The sequence below is a fragment of the Fukomys damarensis genome, unplaced genomic scaffold (assembly GCF_012274545.1).
Source record: "Fukomys damarensis isolate Sample0158 unplaced genomic scaffold, DMR_v1.0_HiC HiC_scaffold_39, whole genome shotgun sequence".
Classification (NCBI taxonomy): Eukaryota; Metazoa; Chordata; class Mammalia; order Rodentia; family Bathyergidae; genus Fukomys; species Fukomys damarensis.
In genome coordinates this window covers 214,463-234,734 of record NW_022900951.1, presented here as the reverse complement: position 1 = coordinate 234,734, position 20,272 = coordinate 214,463, and the positions used below count along the sequence as shown (strand labels likewise).

At 43.5% G+C, this 20,272-nt stretch overlaps 1 protein-coding gene across 1 annotated transcript; it reads right to left on the bottom strand.

The window, feature by feature from the left end:
- Window positions 1–11,158: 11,158 nt before the first annotated feature.
- LOC104851361 (zinc finger protein 878) lies at window positions 11,159–20,266 on the bottom strand (the record flags this gene model as incomplete). The annotated part of the gene is given in 4 exon segments (XM_019205158.2): window positions 11,159–11,422; window positions 11,424–12,831; window positions 15,254–15,314; window positions 15,511–20,266. Coding segments are annotated over 4 exon segments (1,767 nt in total), but the record flags the coding sequence as incomplete, so codon positions are not given.
- Between the last annotated feature and the right edge of the window lie 6 nt (window positions 20,267–20,272).

The window sequence follows — 20,272 nt, the reverse complement described above, 5'->3', positions numbered from 1 at the left end:
GTTGCTTTTAACTTATATAAGGTATTCTTGATGGACTGATGGGCTCTTTCAACAATACCTTGGCCTTGTGGATTATAAGGAATACCTGTGATGTGTAATACCTGTAATTGGTTACAAAAGTTTTGAAAAATTTTCCCTGTATATCCAGGGCCATTATCTGTCTTAATTGTAGAGGGCTTGCCCAGAATGGAGAGGCAGGCTAGGACATGAGATATAACATTTTTGGATGCTTCTCCTGCCGGAAGAGTGGCATAAATAAATCCACTGAAGGTATCAATTGTAACATGCACATATTTGAGCTTTCCGAAAGAAGGGATATGAGTTACATCCATTTGCCAAATTTCATGGGGAACTAGCCCTCAAGGGTTAACTCCTAAATGGGGAGAAGGTAATTGAGTGACACAGTTTTGGCATTTCTTAACAATTTGTCTAGTTTGTTCTCGAGTAATTTTGAAAAGAAGGCGCAATGTATGGGCATTGAGATGATGAAGTGCATGGGCCTGTTGAGCTTGATTAATAGGATCTGGGTTGATGGAAAGAAATATTTGGGTGGCTCTATCGGTAACATTATTCCCCATAGCCAAAGGTCCAGGGAGACCAGAATGTGCATGAATATGTCCAATAAAAAACCGATGATCTCTCTGATGAATTAATTTCTGTAATTCTGAAAAAAGAGGTGTGGCATTGGTGGTGGGCTTAATATAAGGAACAGTCTCTAATAAGGGAATAGAGGAGGCCAAATAGGAGCTATCAGTATAAAGATTAAAAGGATCATTGGAACATTTTTTGAAAACTTATAAAACAGCATAAAGTTCTACTAATTGTGCAGATTTATAAGGTGAATGAATCTTCCAAGTAACATTATCAATAGTGAAGGCTGCGATTCCATTGGAAGAGCCATCAGTGAATATTAGACTAGCATCATCAAGTGGGTGAGGGGAAGTCCTTCGGGAAAAAAATTCTGGATGGATTTTGAAAAATTGGAGTAGTCTATCGGCGGGGTAATGATTATCAAGGATACCAGAAAAAGCGACAAGGGAAATGGTTCATTCGTTATCATTTTGCATCAACCATGATATTTGGGCTGATGAATATGGGAGAATAATTGTATCGGGTTTCTTACCGAAGATTTTTAGACTTTGTTCTCTGGCCAATCGTAAAAGTGTGGCGACCCATGAAACATAGGGAGTGAGAATTTTCTGAGGGGAAGTGGGCAAATGGAGCCAAAGGAGTTGTCCTTTTTTTTTTTTTTTTTTTTTTTTTTTTTTTTCAGAAAATAGTGTATTTTGAAGATAATCATCAGAAACATGTTATAAAATTATTTTGGTGGCTCCCATTAGTGAACAAAGATCAGAATAAATTCTCTGAGCAGCTGCTTCTTTATTCACCAACAGGAGTGTATCCAAACTTAAAGGTTATATTTAATTATCTTTCAAGTTTTTTATTTGATCCTATAAAGCCAGGTTGTAGAAATCAACAATCTATTTGTATTTGACGTCATTTTGATCAAGAACATACAAACATCTTTGAACATTTAAGACAGACAAACATATAAGACAATTTTAACGAGTGCACTCAGATGGTTTTGGCCAATTGAATTATAAAATCTTTTGTTATGACTTGTCAAAATTTTTGCAGGTCAAAATTAACAGAGATCTCTTGTAGAATTAGGGTTAAAGGAATGAATACTCTTCTTGACTATAAATGTAAACCTTTAATAACAAACTTGGAATCACCAAGCAAACATAAATAAATGATTTCTATATACCTTCTCTACATATTTAGGCCTTTTGGTCTGGTATGTATATATATATATATATTTACCTGTTTTTTAACAAGATGAATATATAAAAACCTTTCATGTCAAAAGAATAACTTTTATAGCTTTCCTAATGTTTTTCTGTCTCATTTATTATAAACCTTCTATAATAAATTTCATCTTAAAGAATCCTTTTTTTTTTTTTTTTTGTTCTCAGATTGTTACACTTTGAATTTGACTGGCTGCCAATAGAACAGTATTAACCTTGAGTTTTTATCAACAAAGTACAGAAAAGAGCAAGTTAACCTTATAATCACAATTCAAGAATTTGCAATGCACAAGAAATGTTTAAAGCACACCAGTTAAACAATTCAAATTGAAACAAAGATATATTTATCAAATAATTACAATTTATAACTTGATTTCTCTTGTAAAATCTCTTTCACAGATAGTCATATAAGAGGTTAGTATATTTCCTCCCTGAGGCCCCTTCCAAAGACAAACTAGGGAGTAACCCAGGGGATCTCACCATTTAGACAGAGGATTTTATCCATTCATTTTCTTTCTGTCCCATTACCGGTGAGCTGGCCTCCGCGTCCTAGAAAGGGAACCCAGGAAATCCTGGGGGGCGCGCCTTTTCCCTTCCAAGGAGGCAGACAGTCGCTTGCTCCAGTGGGAGTCGGATCGACACAGGGAGCGAAGCTTTCCATGAGAGAATTTAACCCCGTCATCATCCTCTTGCTCAGGGAAAAAAAAAAAAACCAATTTTAAAGTTAATGAGAAAACAGTTCAACAGGGCATTTTTGGAGCTTGATCCTCCCATCTTATTCCTAGGAATGAATGTAAGGTTAACACTCAACAGACAGGACACAGACAAGACACATAGGCGCCACAAAAGAAAAAGAACTTAGATTCTACCCAGAAATCCTTGTCAGGGAATCATTAAAACAATATTTGACTTTGTTCCAACATTTTTAATTTAATTAGATCCTTTTTCTTAACCCGAACTCCCCGCGCCCTGAGGGCGGACTTTAAGTCCTGAACAGAAACTACATACTAACCTGTTGTCCCATGGTTGGTGCTGCTCACTTACCTCGCAGGTCGCTTTCTCAGATGGGTGGGTCTGAGCGGACTTGCTATGCACAGTCACTTTCTCAGACGGGTGGGTCTGAGCGGACTGCTTATGAGTCGATCGGCCGATCTTCCGAGCAGCATCCACCAGGTGAAGACCCCGTGTCTCGAGCCCCACGTTGGGCGCCACTTGCCCCGGCCCGCGGGGTCAGTAATTGGCAGAGCTCGAGAAGGGGAAGTACCTGGAAATGAGACAAGAGGGGCGCGGAAAGAAGGAGACCAAGCAAAGAGTTGTCAAGGTCTCATTTATTTGCAGATACAGGCAGTTTATAAAGGCAAAAACCGCAAAATTGTAAGAGGAAATAGTTAACCATAAACTTTGGGAGGAGAATGTAACAATAGTATAACACAATGTTACTATGTAACGGATCAGGTCACTTGTCTGCACAAACCCGTTGTCATGGGTAACGACACAACTGTGGTGGTGGGGTGATCAGCGGGTCAACATGGAGGCTGTTTGGTTTTTACTTAGGACAGGCTAGCAGCTTAGTCTACCACAAACCCCTACTTAAGCTACCATCTTCTGACAGGATGCCATCTAAGGAAAGCAGGTGAGCCGACGACGTCATGAGTAGGTGGGGCACAAGAGAAGGGAGAGTACCTGGATCAAAGGAAGTTACTGTCACGAACAGTGTGTTGGAAAACCTGTACAGTAAGAAAACACGAATACATTTTGTACACCAGAAAAGTAGCAATAATAATTTATTACGATTATATGAAACTTTATGTCCTGTAATGTAGCTTGGTACCAAAAGGATCTTTTTAAATAACTCTTTGCTTTTCCCACAGAAATTTTTATATTGTCAAGATGACCAACAGAAACATATCACAACAACACATTTAGAACTCAACCCTTTGATGGTAACCAATGTAAACATTTTATAACAACATATGGAGCAATGATTACTGGGGGTATGATTTTCCACAGGCTATAAAAATTACTGGGGCTCTCATTAGTGAACAAAGACCAGAATAAATTTTTCTGAGCAGCTGCTGTGTTATTCACCAATAGGAGTCTATCTAAACCTGAAAGTTTGTATTTAATGTTTTTGGTACCGCGATTGAACTCAGGTCCTTGTGTTTGTGAGGCAGGCGGTGGAACCACTGAGCTAAACCCTTGGCCCTCCAACAAATTTTTTCTATTAAGTTTATTGGTACATTTAAGGTAAACAATACATTTACATTCATCATTTGGATCTTGTACCTTTATATGATGTATCTTGGTTCTGACAATTTTTAAAATTTAACCTCTAAAACCAGATTGTAGCAATTAACAATTTATTTGTAACCAACAAAAAATATACTTTTTGAGTTACTGAATGTAGACAACAATACGTATTACAATCAAAACTAATCTTTGATGTCACTCTGATGAGCTACCAACCCAGAGAAAAGGCAGCCACGCCTTTAAAAACATTTACCCTAAACACAACTGGACAGATACAGGCACACATACAAGAATTTATGAAACTACAGTGCATTGAAATATATTTGTCCAACTGAATTACAGCATCTCTTTTAATTGAGACTAGTCAAAACTTTTGTATGGTAATTAATATAGATCTCTTCTAATTAGAATGAGGAGTAAAAGCACTTTTATACTAGCAGCATAATCTTGTGTTTAGCTGTCAGAAGTCTGTAAGCAGAAAGTAGAGCGAAGGGCAAGTTAATCCTATAATTACAATTTAAGAATTTGACTGCCTTGCAAGCGCAAGGACCCGACTATAAAAAAAAAAAAAAAAAAAAAAAAAAAATTTTGTTTTTTTTTTGATACCGGGGATTGAACTCGGGTCCTTGCGCTTGCAAGGCAGGCCACCGAACCGCTGAGCTAAATCCCCGGCCCCCCCAAAATAATTTGTTAATGTACAGAAAAAAACTATTTTGGTACCAGGGATCAAACGTGGGTCCTTGTGTTTGCAAGGCAGGGGCCAGAACTACTGAGCTAAACCCCCAACCTCAAAGAAATGTTTCAAATACTTCAGTTAACTATCTGGAAACCAAACACCAATCGACATTATTTTAAGTCGAAGAGGACCGGGCCATTTGTGAATTAGCCAGAATGTATGATTTGGTTTTTAAGATCCCCCTGCCTGGCAGGACACGGCAGCTGATCTTACTATGAGCAGGCGGTCTGTAGCCAGCACCGGGCTGTAACCCAGCATCCGCTGTTTGAGCTCCAATCTGAAGCGTTACATTTTCTTTGAACTGTTTTAAAACCTTACCATTTATTTTCCAATATTTATGTAGAAAATCGGGCCCCATGGAGTTCTGAGGTAACGCAGCCTGCGTACACGTCGTTGGGAGAGGATTCCACTGTCTTTCGCAGCGAGGAGGCTGGGGCAGGGACTGCGCGGAGCCCCGAGCGGTCACTCACTGTCCTGACGGCAGGGGCTGCAGGCGCAGGAGAGCAGGTGTGCGGTGGGGAAGGGGACGAGGGAGAGGCAGAGATGGTACGGCGGGCAGAGGGTCAAAAGTAGTCGTGTCTGAGTCTGGGTTGAGATTGGGGTGGGACGGAGGGTGGACCAGGACCGAGAAGAGCAGGGCGGGTTGGGAAGCAGACGCAGGCCTGCGGAGGGGACCTCAGACCATCTGCCACTGCGATGTCGGCAAGTAAGGAGGTCCTAGAGAACACGAGGGGCAGATGTTCTGTTTTCTGGATATTGGGACCATTGTTTAATCCGTATGAAGGCCACGCATGGTTGCAGTAGAGAATAAGCCTTGTAAGGCCCAGGGATTTAGCTCAATGGTGCTGCCGCCTGCCTTGTAAGCACAAGGTCCTGAGTTCGATTTCTGGTACCGGAAAAAAAAAAAAGAAAAGAAAAGAAGCCTTTGAGGTTTGGAGTCAACAGCAATCCCGAGTTTTTAAGTTAGCCAAAGGGGTTGAACGAGGGTTTGGACTGAGCCTGCCCATATGAAGGAGGCCAGGTGGGTGGGGCAAGTCCCAGGCCAGCTTCTGAGGAGGAGGAAGGGACATCCCCACGTCAGCATCAGCAACCCCAAGGGTGAAGGCCTCTAGTCCGTGTCGACTCCACAGGGTCTGAGCCGGGCGGTCGGGAGGTCAATCAACCCCAAACGGCGGGGAATCGCATAAAACCCCAGGGGCCTGGCCAGATTTCAGCACAGAAGAGAGGATGGAGACTCAGCGGGAGGCAGGAACACCCTAAGCTAGGCTTTCACTAGGGGCACAGGGTATGGAGGACTTGCAGCGGGAAGGGGCTGGCCGGGTGAGGTGTGACAAGGGCAGGGCTTTGGCTGCAGCCAGAGCCGAGGTTCAAATCCACGGCCAGTTTAACTTTCTCAGCGGCAGGGAGGACCGGGAGAGCTTTGTGGCAGGGAAGTCGGGCCTTTGTTTCCCCGGAGTGATTTATCCACCGGGAAGAGCGATTTAGGATGTAGGATTGGGGCCGTTTTATCTCGCAGGGAACTCCATCGTTACCGCACTGCTGAGCGTGGCCTTGAGCTCACCGCATCGTCCAGGATGAGCTGTAAGTCACGGGGATCACCTCCATGTGCTGGGCTCACAGGCGTGTGCCAAGATTCCTGGCAGAGAAAACGCAGGGTTTACCCGCGGACATGAATACACTCAGCTACTCCCGTAGCTTTTCCTGTTTGATTTTGACACAGGTTACACTGAGATGCACAGGTTGATTTAATCACGTAATTCACCCGTGCTTCCTGAGTGGGTGGATGAGACACGAACCTCTTGCAACAGCCAGACTTGTCGATACTGAGATGCTAAGAAATAAAGACGCTCAGCTCAGGATAAAACGAGATGTTTCCACCTTTCCTCTAGTACCCAACATCTTCACAATGGTGAGAAAGAGCGAGGAGCAGTAAAATTAACTCACGGTCAAGCAAGCAAAAGCCAACACTACTGTCTGCAATGCAGTGCAGTTCATGAAGCAGACGAGACATTTAATATTTCATCATAAAACAGACATGTTTTTGTCAGGTGTGGTGGTGATTTCCTGTAATCCCAGCACTTGGAAAGCTGAAGACTGCTGTGAGTTGGAAACCAGCCTGGGCTATAGGCTTTTTTGCGACTCCGTCTCAAAAATGCAAACTTTGGGTCTGGGATTTGCCTCAGTGGTTCCACCGCCTGCCTCGTAAGCACAAGGGCCCTAGTTCCATCCCAGGTAACAAAAAACGAAAACAGCAAACTTAGCAAACAAATAACACATGGTTTTTATACTACTGCCCACCCAACAGCTAATTTAACTAAGTATAACGAAGGTAGGTGAGACAAAGTCCACTGTTCTCGAGGGCTACTTAATGCATTTGTCACTTATGTTTGGACCCTGAATTACTGAAACGCCGCCATGGCAAAGTGAGCACCTGCTGCATGAAGGAAAAACAAGGCAGAATATGGGCCAGGGATTAGCTGTGGTTCCGCTGCCTGCCTTGCAAGCGCAAGGACCCGAGTTTGATCCCCGGTGCAAAAAAAAAAAAAAAGCAAAAAAACAAAAAAACCCAAGGCAGAGTATTTCACAAAGCACTGCAGTAATAGGAAGCAAGAAGGCAAAGTAAATCAAGGGTGCCGGCCGGTCTCACACTGACAGTTTGTACAAAACCCACCGTAAATTTATCTCTGAAGTTGAAAAAACAGAACACAGATGAATCAAAAAACTTATTCCTTTTCTCCTTTTTACTCACTGATTCCTAGCATTTTTTGTTTTGTTTTGTTTTGTTTTTTTGAGACAGGGTCTCACTATGTAGTTGAGACTGACCTGGAACTCACTATGTAGCCCAGGCTGGTCTCGAACTCACAGCGATCCTCCTGCCTCAGCCTCCCCAGTGCTGGGATGACAGGTGTGCGCCACCATGCCCGGCTTTTGTTTTGTTTTTTGAGCACTGATTCCTAGCTTAAAAAAAAATCTATCCAAACACATATGCTAAACCAGGCATGGTGGCAGGTCTCAACTACATAGTGAGACCCTATCTCAAAAAACAAACAAAAAAACAAACATGCTATTTGTAGCATCAACAAACTAGAATAAAGACTCTGCTTCATTAGAACAAATAGAAATCATTGTTTCCAAACAAACTTCACCACTGCTAGAAACTCCTGAGAATGTTCTGGCTGACAAAACACACGAGCGTACACACCTTGTAGAGATTAATGACTACAATTCATGGATATGCTGAGCAAAACTATGTGCTGCTGCTCTCTGGCAGGCTGAGTTCACAGAAATGCAGGCAGTTTTGCAAGTGGATTGAAAAATTATCAATAATATAAATCATCACAATACACACATGAAAGGCAAAATTTAATGATAAAAATAAATAACATTCTACACACATAAGAGCACTGATGCAGAGAAAATCAGGCAAAATTATGCACTGCATATAATCTGTAATTATGTTGGGCTACAGACAGATGTCTTAGAATACGAAACAAATGTTATTTGCTAATGTACATGTTTGAAAAGAGATAAACTCTTAAATACACATATAGAAATGAGCAATAAAAGTACAAAATATGACATCCAATTGAAAAATCCCTGCTAGCATGACAGACTGTATGTATGTATCAAAGTACAAAGAAAGGGCCGGGGATTTAGCTCAGTGGTGCCTCTGCCTGCCTCAGAACTGCAAGGTCCTGAGTTTGATCCGTGGTACCAATAAAACCAAAACCAAAACCAAAAACCATGTTAAAAAAAAAAAAAACAACTAGTGGAAAAATAACAACTCAAATAAAATTAAATGTTATACTCCTATTAACCCGCAAGTATTAGAAGCAAAAGAAAAAAATAACCTACAAAGTATTCAGACTCCTGGGCTGTAAGAAATACAACTCAAGTCTACTTCTGCGTGTAACACAGTGAAAAAATAAAGGAGACAATTACCACCTCATTTAAGATACAATATTGAAACCCCATGCTATTGCTTACAAGAACGTACAGAATTATGTGACCATAACATTTACTCTTAAAACTGAACTTATGATTCTGGTATGAAGAGATCAACTTTTTTTGGGGGGGGGGTTGAAATGGGGACTCACTATATGGCTGAGACTGACCTGGAACTAACTATGTAGCCCAGGCTGGTCTCGAACTCACAGCAATCCTCTTGCCTCAGCCTCCCAAGAACTGGGATTACAGGCGTGTGCCTCCGTGCCCAGCCAAATTTTTTTTGGTACCAGGGATCAAACTCGGGCCCTTCAGCTTGCGGGGCAGGCAGCAGAACCACTGAGCTAAATCCCTGGCCCAAGAGATCAACTTTCAAATTGAATTCAATACACACACACACACACACACACACACACACACACACACACACACTCTGCTTGGGTATTTTCTGGAGAAATAATTGACATCTACTTTTGTGGGTGACTTAGCTTTTAGGTTTAAATGAGACGAAAAGTGCTCAGAGGATTTGGAATATGAGTTATAACTGAGAGCTTTCTACATTTGTAGGGATGACATACAATATTCATTCTTCCAGACACTACAACCAATGACTTGTGTACGGCCCTGATCTTAAAATGTTTCTCACAATACTGGGTTTATTTGCAATGTGAATTAAACCAAAGTGATTACACGGGTTCCCATGTAACATTCATTGATACGAATCGTTCCACTATGAATGCTGTAGGTCATGAAAAGTTAGGTAAAAATGAAGATTTCTTATGTTCCTTATTTATACTAACTCTTAAAATGCAGTTTCTTATATTATGGGCATCACAAGTTTCTTACATTATTAAAACAGGCTTTCTCTTTAGTGGGATTTCTTTCATATATTTCTCGCTAAGTGAAAGCACTGAAGGGTTTCCACATACAAACCTTTCATGTGAATTCTTTCATACATGTTTTCTGAGAAAAAACAACTCTCCCCCATTGCTCACACATGTTCCAGTTCTGAACTATGAATTCCTACATGTATTTAATCATGCCTGTGTGGAGTAAAAACGGTTTCATACTGTTTACATGAAAAGAATCTTCCCAGGCAGATTCATATCAGTGTTAAGTCACTTTATGAATTCAGTTATTTTACTTTTTTTGGGGGGGTACCACGGATTGAACTTGGGTCCTTGCACTTGCAAGGCAGACCACTGAACCGCTGAGCTAAATCCCCGGCCCTGAATTCAGTTATATTACTCATTTGCTAACATACATGATGTTTACTGCAGTAAGTTTTCCTGTTTACACACAGCCTTCTCACAAATATACCTTGTCATGTATCTGACAATACCTCTGTGCACCGAATACATTCACACATTGCTGGCATACAAAGCATTTGCACAGTGTGCTTTTTCATGTCTTTGACAATTTCTATGTGTTTTGAAACCTTTCCCACATTGATTACATACATAGGGCTTGTTGCTACTGTGAGTCTTTTCATGTATTTTAAAATAACTGTGTGTGTTGAAAGCTTTCCCACATTGCTTACATACGTAGGGTTTCTCCCCAGTGTGAATCCGTTCATGTATTCGCCAGCTATCTTGTCTAGTAAAAGCTTTCCCACATTGCTTACATACATAGGGTTTCTCCCCAGTGTGAGTCCTTAAATGTATCTGACAATGAGTGTGTGTCCTATAAGCTTTCCCACACTGCTTACACACATAAGGTTTCTCCCCAGTGTGAGTCCGTTCATGTCTTTGACAGTAAGCCCGTGTGCTGAAAGCTTTTCCACATTGCTTGCATAAATAGGGTTTCTCCCCAGTATGAGTCCGTTCATGTGTTTGACAAGTACCATATGCACTGAAAGCTTTCCCACATTGCTTACATACATAGGGTTTCTCCCCAGTGTGAGTCCGTTCATGTGTTTGACAAGTACCATATGTGCTGAACGCTTTTCCACATTCCTTACACATATAAGGTTTCTCCCCAGTGTGACTTCTTTCATGTATTAGGCAAATACCTTTACTACTAAAAGCTTTCCCACACTGCTTACATACATAGGGCTTCTCCCCAGTGTGACTCCTTTCATGTATTTGAAAATAACTCTGTGTGCTGAAAGCTTTTCCACATTGCTTGCATCCATAGGGTTTCTCCCCAGTATGAGTCTGAAAATGTCTCTGACAATGACTGTCAGTGCTGAAACCTTTCCCACACTGCTTACACACATAGGGTTTCTCCCCAGTGTGAGTCCGTTCATGTGTTTGACAAGTACCATATGTGCTGAATGCTTTCCCACATTCCTTACATACATAAGGTTTCTCCCCAGTGTGACTTCTTTCATGTATTTGACAAGTACCTCTGCTACTAAAAGCTTTCCCACACTGTTTACATACATAGGGTTTCTCCCCAGTGTGAGTCCTTTCATGTGTTTTACAATTACCCTGTGTGCTGAAAGCTTTCCCACACTGTTTACATACATAAGGTTTCTCCCCAGTGTGATTCTGCTCATGTGTTTGGCAATTACTGTGTGTGTGGAAACCTTTCCCACATTGCTTACAATGGTAGGGCTTCTCCCCAGTGTGAGTCCGTTCGTGTCTTTGACAAATAGTATGTGTGCTAAAAGCTTTCCCACATTGCTTACACAAATAGGGTTTCTCCCTACTGTGAGTCCTTTCATGTGTTTGACAATTACCAGGTCTGCTGAAAGCTTTCCCACACTGCTTACATACATAAGGTTTCTCCCCCGTGTGTGTCCTTTCATGTGTTTGACAATTACTGTGTGTGTTGAAAGCTTTCCCACATTGCTTACATACATAGGGTTTCTCCCCAGTGTGAATCCGTTCATGTGTCTGACAAACAGCACGTGTGCTGAATGCTTTCCCACACTGCTTACATACATAGGGTTTCAACCCAGCGTGAATCCATTCATGTTTTTGACAATGACTCTGCGTGTGGAAAGCTTTTCCACATTGTCTACATACATAGGGTTTCTCCCTACAGTGAATCCTTTTATGTATTTGAAAATAACTGTGTGTGGTGAAAACATTCCCACACTGCTTACATACGTAAGGTTTTTTCTCAGTGTGAGTACATTCATGTGTTTTACAAACAGCACGTGTACTGAAAGCTTTCCCACACTGCTTACATACATACGGTTTCTCCCCAGTGTGAGTCCGCTCATGTCTCTGACAATTACTGGGTCTGCTGAAAGCTTTCCCACACTGTTTACATACATGGGGTTTCTCCCCAGTGTGAATCCGTTCATGTGTTTGACAATGACTGTGTGTGTGAAAAGCTTTCCCACACTGCTTACATACATAACGTTTCTCACCACTGTGCGTCCTTTCATGTAGTCTCCAGCTATCTTGTCTGCTGAACGCTTTCCCACATTGCTCACACACGTAGGGTTTCTCCCCAGTGTGAGTCCGCTCATGTCTCTGACAGTGAGTGTATGTGCGGAAAGTCTTCCCACATTGTTTACATACATAGGGTTTCTCCTCCACGACAGCTCTTTCGTGATTACATGGAGTGTTTTTAGTGAAAGATTTTCCGTAGTGTTTTCCTCCAACATCAGGTTTTTCAAGTGTCTGAATATCCCAGTGAGGATTAAGACCTGTTCCGCGTGGTAGACATCTATACGTGTTCCCTTCACTGTGACCTCCTTCCCTGATCTGGGCATCGCCGGGTGTAACGAATGATTTCGCATCTTGCTTGTGTACAAATGGCTTCTCTTCAGTGGCACTTTCACCAGTGCAACCAGAGTAGGAGTTTCCAGGTGGGATAAGTTCATGGGGTTTCTCCCCAAGAGCTGTCCCGACACGTATCTGTAAGGACTGAAGAATCGGGCAGGTTTTCCCATGTGTGTTACGGTTGGACAGCCTCTCCTGAAATCCCTGCTGCTCAGGTGATTTGAGTCCAGCGTTGGCTGTGACGGGCCCATCTGCTGAGGAAGGACCGGTCAGGTGCCTTCTAGGGCAGAGGCTCCCACCTGGATTTATACGTAGGAGTTTCATGCACACATTTGTACCTGGAAGATGAACCACCATTTCTCCACCTTGGTACCGTAATTTATATTGACAGGATTTCTGTCCCTCTCCACTTCTGTAGAAGGGAAAAGTAACAAAACAACCAATCACATTTAAAAGTGACTGTAGTAATGATTTACCATGAGATCTGCCCTGATGTCCCCTCAGAATTATTTACTGTACACTCTGGATGGTGGCTTGGAAACAGTAAGATGCATGAGATCCGTGTGGGAGTTGGTAACGGACATGCTGGCAGAACAGAACCGTGCCGCACGTACTGACTGACGCCTTTCCTTCCGTGACTGCGTGCCCTCCCACTTCCCCCAGCCTCTTCATCCTCTCAAAATGCTCTGCTCTCTCTTTTCTACCATCTCTCCTTTGTTCTGCTCCTTAATTCATGTGTTGGAATTCCCATGTATGTGTCTCTCACTCTCTCTCTGTTTTTTTTCTTTTCTTGGTACCAGGGATTGAACTCGGGTCCTTTTGCTTGAGAAGTAGGCAGCAGAACCACTGAACTAATCCCAGCTGGAATTCCCACGTAAACTTTGTTCCTGACTTATTTAACAGCACAAGACCCATCCATATTTTGGTAAATGACATCGCTTCGTTCTACGGATCAATACCATCCCATCGCCGTGCACTTCACGTGGCTTTCAGTGTTGGAAGTTGAAGCCAATGTTTTGGCACTGTAATATATGCATGGGATCCTTTAATTTTACTTTGAAAAAGAGCCTCATGAGGGCCGGGGATTTAGCTCAGTGGTGCCACCGCCTGCTTTGCAAGTGCAAGGTCCAGAGTTTGATCCCCGGTACCAAAACGAAAACGAGCTTCACGAATCATTATGTGGCCCAGGCTAAGCATGAACGAACGCTTTTCCAGACTCATATTCCCAGATTGCTGGGATTCCACGCCGGCCCCTTTACGCCCAGGCTATCCTATACTTCCTCAATTAACTCCTCATATGAATGTGCATTTCAGCTTTTTATTTCCCCCCTCACTGAGTTTACTGGTACATTTTAGGTATACAGTACAGTTACATTCATCATTGGGATCTTATAACTTTACATGACAGGTCTTGGTCCTCATTTTCTCCCTCATCTTTTTTTGAGAGCTTAAGCTTTTCTAAGTTGTGCTGTTACATATGGGTATTTATGCACCACTGTAGTAAGATTACTTTCACTTCTGTGTTTTTTTTTTTTTTTTGATACTGGGGATCAAACTGGGGACCTTGGGCATGCAAGGCAGGCAGCAGAACCACTGAGCTAAATCTCCAGCTCTGATTACTTTCACTTTGTGGGGAACAGATACAGTAAAACTACAGCTGGATAAATGGGATCTCTATGCACATTTCCCTAGATGTGATACCACACTGACAGCCCCATCAACCCTTTCGAACAAATTGGCTGTGTGGTCCGAAGGATTTAAAGTAACTACAATCAGAACAGGAGCATTTAGTTGGACTTTGAGTAAATCTACAATGATAGCAATTTTTCAAATACTGAATCTGTATTTCATAATTAACTATATGAACTATCACAAACACAATTTGATATGAAAGTGGTCTTTCCAAAGCACATGTATAGGGACTGGGGTTTAGCTCAGTGGTTCCGCCGCCCGCCTTGCAAGTATAAAGTCCCAAGTTTGATCCCCAGTATCAAGAAACAAACAAACAAACAAACAAATACATATAGGATTGGGGATTTAGCTAAGTGGTTCCACTGCCTGCCTTGCAAGCCCAAGGACCAGAGTCCAATCCCTAGTACCAAAAAAACCCCAAAACAAACAAACAAAGAAAAAAACCCATATACATACATACATATATACATAAAAGTAGAACTTGGCTCTCACAGTACACACAAACTGTGGTTTATATACCCCTGTACTGAATGATAAAGATGCAATTTTGTTTTTGTTTTTTGTTTTTTTGTTTTTTTTTTGAGACAGGGTCTCAGTATGTAGTTGAGACTGACCTGGAACTCACTATGTAGTCCAGGCTGGTCTCAAACTCACAGTGATCCTCCTGCCTCAGCCTCCTGAGCGCTGGGATTACAGGTGTGTGCCACCACACCCGGCTCAAAGATGCAATTTCATTCAGCCTAATTATACTTTTGCCCATGGAACAGAACTTCTGTGGTCTCTTGATTTTTGGGACAGCATCTCACTCTTTATTGAGGCTGGCCAGGAACTCTCTGTATGGTCCACACTGGCCTCAAACCTGCGAGGTCTCAAAGTTTTCCTGCCTAAGCTTCTCTGGGTGCCAACAGGCCTGGCTGTGTGTTCTTTTACATTAGACCAAAGATGTCACTTTTGGCATAATCACCTATAATTCAGAAAGTGGAATATTTCAAATAATTGTCATATTAGAGATTCAATGTGGGTAGATCCTTGGAGAAATTTTGTGAGATGAAAGAAATTTGAACATGGCCTTGTTTCTATGCTTTGCTTGGTTTTAATATTTCTGACACTGGAGGAACATTCTTCTCCTTAGCGCAAATTACCTTAGACTTTTCCTGCAAGTTTTGTACTCATCTTCAATGTGCTGGTCACTTGAGCTTCTTCCTAAAGTGCAGGCACAGAAATATCATGACAACCTATTATATGAAAATCAGCAGTTTCCAGTTAGATTCTCGGTAAAATGTGCCCACACCTGCAAGATGCATCAGAACATTTCCACCCTCCAGTTAAGGAAACTGCACTGGTGAGCACCAACCAACGCTCTCTGATTGCAAACACGAGGAAACGAAGTCTTCCTTACCTATGGCAGCCAGGTTCCTAAAGGTTTCCCACATCACATCTCTGTAGAGCTTCTTTTGCGATGGATCCAGCAAAGTCCACTCCTCCTGGGTGAAGTTCACAGCCACATCCTCGAAGGTCACAGCCTCCTAAATCATCACACATGTGTTTCCACAAAGAAGCGTGAGATTCACAACATGAACCGTCTCATCTCTCCTCATACACAGCCGATAGAGGCTGAGTTTTCCAAATGCTTCCTTGATGTCTTGATCATCAAACCTCTATCCTCCATCCACACGCAGAGGTCACACAGCAATTTTGATGTCACACTGGAACTCACTGCTACAGCAACAGTGGAATGGGAACACCGCTTCTCCTGCTGGTTAGACCCAGATTCACTGTACACTGTCACTAAAGCATGGTTCACAGAAGATGAAAATAAAATCAGTACGCAAGTGAAAAAAGTAAGGTAGATAAATATCTGAAGAATTACTCTCAGAGATTATAGAAAACACCTTTGTGTCAACTTAATTTCAGAGAGTTGATCTCCTCCTTCTCTATTCTTACAGCATTTTGAAACTTCAACCTGGTCTTACAGACGAAGCTTTAATTGAACAGCAAGCAACATTTCTGAATAATTTGGAAAGTTAATGAAAAATTACAATATTTACTGCAGAATGTCTAAGAACAAAGAAATTAGATTAAGGAAGCCATAGTACCCTACGGCTGTGTAACCTGAAAGGTGGCAGATGAGAAAGAAATTAGGGGATAGATTTGATGAAACTACATATTAAATGTTCTGATCACCCATATTTTGCAAACTTAACAGGCACTAATCATGAAGGGAAAGGTGAAAAAATAATTGTTTACTTCTTTAAGGTATGGAGAAAAGACTTTCAAAGAGGCAACTTTATTTTTTTTATTTATTTCTTTGGTACCGGGGAACGAACTCAGGTCCTTGTGCTTGCGAGGCAGGTGCTGGAACTACTGAGCTAAATCCCTGTCCCTGGAGAAAGACTTTCAAAATCCACTATTTAGGGCAGTGTTCCATCACTAGGAATAATGACAAACAGACCACAGAAAAAGAAGATAATTCACTTGTCAAAGTGACTAGAGTAGGCTATGTTTACTTTCTCCTCATTGCTGGGACAAAAATACCAAACAGCTAACATGAAAGGAGGAAAGGTTTACTCTGACTCACGGTGTTAAGAGGTTTCAGTGCCTAATGGGTTGGTTCCACACCAGTGAGACGTGGCAGAGGGGATCACAGAGGAGAAACAGGCCGCGGCCGGCAGAAGGCAACAAAATGAGCAAGCAGTGGTGGCAGGTGACAAGAGCTCCCTGTGCCCCTCCTACCTTCCCTGGTCTGCCTGGTGGGCACCCACACCCTCACTCCTAGCTGCACAGTGCGCATCAATCCCAGCGCCACACACCGCAGTTCCAGCAGCCTCGAAAAGACCCATGCGGGAGATCTAGATCGAGCCGGAACAGAACACTGATGTAGGATCGGGGGCTTAGGGCCTAAACAGCACAAATGACGACCTGGGACATCCAGGAAGCAGGGAGAGAGAGCTATTTCATTCTTCATAGGCCGTCAATAATAATTCCACTACTACTTGAAATCGAAAACATAAACTTGAATACTTTTGGAAACAGTGTTTCCCCAGAAGAAATTCACGAAGCTATCCGAGGAGAAGGAGATATTAAAACCTACGTCATCACTTCTCGGCCTTTGGGTTATGACCAAGTGAAAGCTATGTCAATCATGGAAGGTAAAACAGATGAGAAAATTAAAGAGTGTTTGTAGTGTACGAAAGGAGAAGAATACGTGTGCCAAGGAAGAAATGCACACATAGGGAACGAGGGTGCAGCATGGAGACCTGAAGAGAAAACACCAAATAAAAGGAAGATCCACGGCCCTGTGAGAGGAAACAGGCAGAAGAGAGACACACTGGCAGGGAGACGTGGGACGAAGCGAAGGAGGAACCGGCGCACTCCACAGCCACGTCCTCCTCTTCACACCGCGGCCAAACCATCTCCCGTGATGCTTTTCTGTGCGATTTCTGGAGGGCTGATTTACGGAACACCTGCAGGTGATAACACTAGACCAACACCGCAGAGGGACAGCTACATATGGTAAATTCATACGAAACGCCACAAGAAACAGGACAGGGGTTGTCCTCGGGGGAGAGAGGACGCGTGTAATCGCGTTTCACCTCGATACTCTTAATCCGGCCCAGGGCTCAGTTGTCAAACATTCTGAGGGTTGCTGCGATATTTACGTTGTTATTGTTAAAACTCACCTAAAGATTTTAGGAGGGGGTCGGGGACTTAGCTCAGTGGTGACACTGCCTGCCTCACAGGCACGGGGTCCCGAGTTTGATCCCTGGTACCAATTAAAAAAAAAGAAAATCACACGGTTAGACACTCTGGCATGGTCTAATAGCCCAGGGTCTACCTCTCAGAAGACGAAAGCAAAGGGCAGATCTTTCTTTGGGCAAGATTTTATGAGGGGGACCGGGGATTTCGCTCAGTGGCAGTTGCCTTGCATAAGCAAGGTTCTAAGTTCGATCCTCATACAAAAAAAGTTTCTTTATGAGAATAAAATTAATTGTGAAATATATAAACATTAAATTGCCACATGGAAAGAAACTTTACATGGTTACCCACATTCTAAAATAGAAACATGAGAATTCCCCAAATGGGCGCAGTGAACAAAGCAGTACAGTTGAAAGCGTGAGGTCTCCAGACAGCCAGCAAGCAGTGTGCGCGGGAGGCGGGTAGGGCAGAAGATCACACAGAGACAAGACAGCATTCAAGGTGATGCACACACACCCACCGACTCGTGGTATACACTCCCACGCTCTCCTGGAGAGAAGTAAGTGGCTTTCGTGTTCGCCTTTGAGAAGATACAGGACGGAGAACCAACAGGAACGCTGCTCACGTAGCAGAGCACTAGGTACCTTAGAGCAGGACTCTCGACCGTGTGCCAAGTGTGTTCAAAGAGGGAAGAGAGGAGCCTGGCCCGAGAGGTGATGGCGGGGACCGGGGGACACACAGTGAAACTCACTCTTCCGGCAGAGTTGTGGCCTGTGAGAGCATCCGTCGGGTCCGAAGCTGCGCACACCTAGGCTTTTGATCACACTGTCCTCCACTGGGACACAAACGGAATGAAGGCTGAGGGTTAAATATTGTCACTAAAAATCAAACGGTGAACTCATGCACTTCCACTTTCCAGTCCACCAGAAAAGACGGAGAAGGAATGCTTCTTTCTTAATAACAAAAAAGCAAGCTGACTTAAAACCCACAGCCGTTGAGGACCAACTAGGAGCAAAAGGAGGTAGAGCTACAGAACTATTCAGGAGAAGCTGAGGAACGGAACAAGGAAAGCAATACGTAACGTGTCCCAGTGAACGAGCACAGAAGTTTGAGAGGAGACATTTCCCGGGCCAGGTCTCAGCTGTACTAAAATTTGGTGCATTTACCCCCAGCAACACAGCCAGGCTCTCATGGTGACAATCACAAAGAGAAACAATGCTTGATACTTATGAGAGAATGGTCGGAGACCAAAAACCCATTTGGAAAATTCCCAGGTTTAAGTACACGCGAATGGGCAGCGAGTTGTCCACCTCTCTCCTGAGCTCGGTGTCCACCTCTCTCCTGAGCTCGGTGGTCTCTCCTCACTCCTGTTGGGTAGAGTCCCAGCCTGCTCCGAGCCTCGTGACTGACCTGTAATGTTCATTCTGCAAAGCTATTACTTTCATCCCACATCTCAAAGGACCCACCAGCCAGCTGTATAACAAATGCCAAGCACTTCAGAAGCTGCTCTTTCAAAATCTGTCACTGCCACACGCGTGACCCTTCGTGAGGTCGAAACACACGACTCGATGTAAATCACCCATCTGCAGCAGTGCTCAAGGCCACACGATGACGTTTCCAGTGCACACGAGGGACACGCGTGTGGCTTCTCAACGCCTGTCACCGTTCAGGGACAAGGAGAACTCACACTGAGTACTCCAGTGGGCCACCTTCTGGGGTTTACGACCCGAGAGCTTCTAAGCCTTTATAGATCTCTGAAAGAAGGAAAGAGAAAAGAAAAGAGAAGAAACCAAAGAAGAGAGAAAGGAGCGGCGGAGAAAGGACACGCGGATGGAGGAGACAGGAGGAACATGGAGGCCACGGTGCGCTATTAACCACACCTCTAGCAGAAATACTGCACGGTGAGAGTTTTATGGGCGAGGCCTTGTGCAGGTGGCTCTGACCCGTCCTCATTCCTGAGGCTCTTAGGGTACTGTGACCGCAGTATGCAGGGCACTTCAAGGAACCTGTTATCTCCAAAACTGGGACCAAAGTAAGTGTCAAAGAGCCAGAGGGCTTCCACAACCACAGTAAGGTAAACTGCCCTGGAGGAGGACAGCTGCTGGTCCTCAGCACAGTGGATCTTTAAGATGCAGCCACAACAGACACGGGACAGCACGATGATAACCGAATAGTCCACGGGATCGCACGCACCGGGAACACAATTTCTGCTCCCTACAATCTAACTGCAAACACTGGCAGAGACAACTGCGAGTCACGTTTCGACTCCCACGAGACAAGGTGCGACACCAGTGCCCTCAGGAAAACACTACCACTAAACACATCTGCGAGCTTCTTTCTCAGCACGGAGACGCGATACCTAACACCCGCAAACTGAAGGAGGAAAGGCCGCTTCGGGTTCACAGGAGGTAGAGGTTTCAGCCCATAGCCGACGGGCTGCAAGGCAGGGTGGCTGGGCTGAGGGG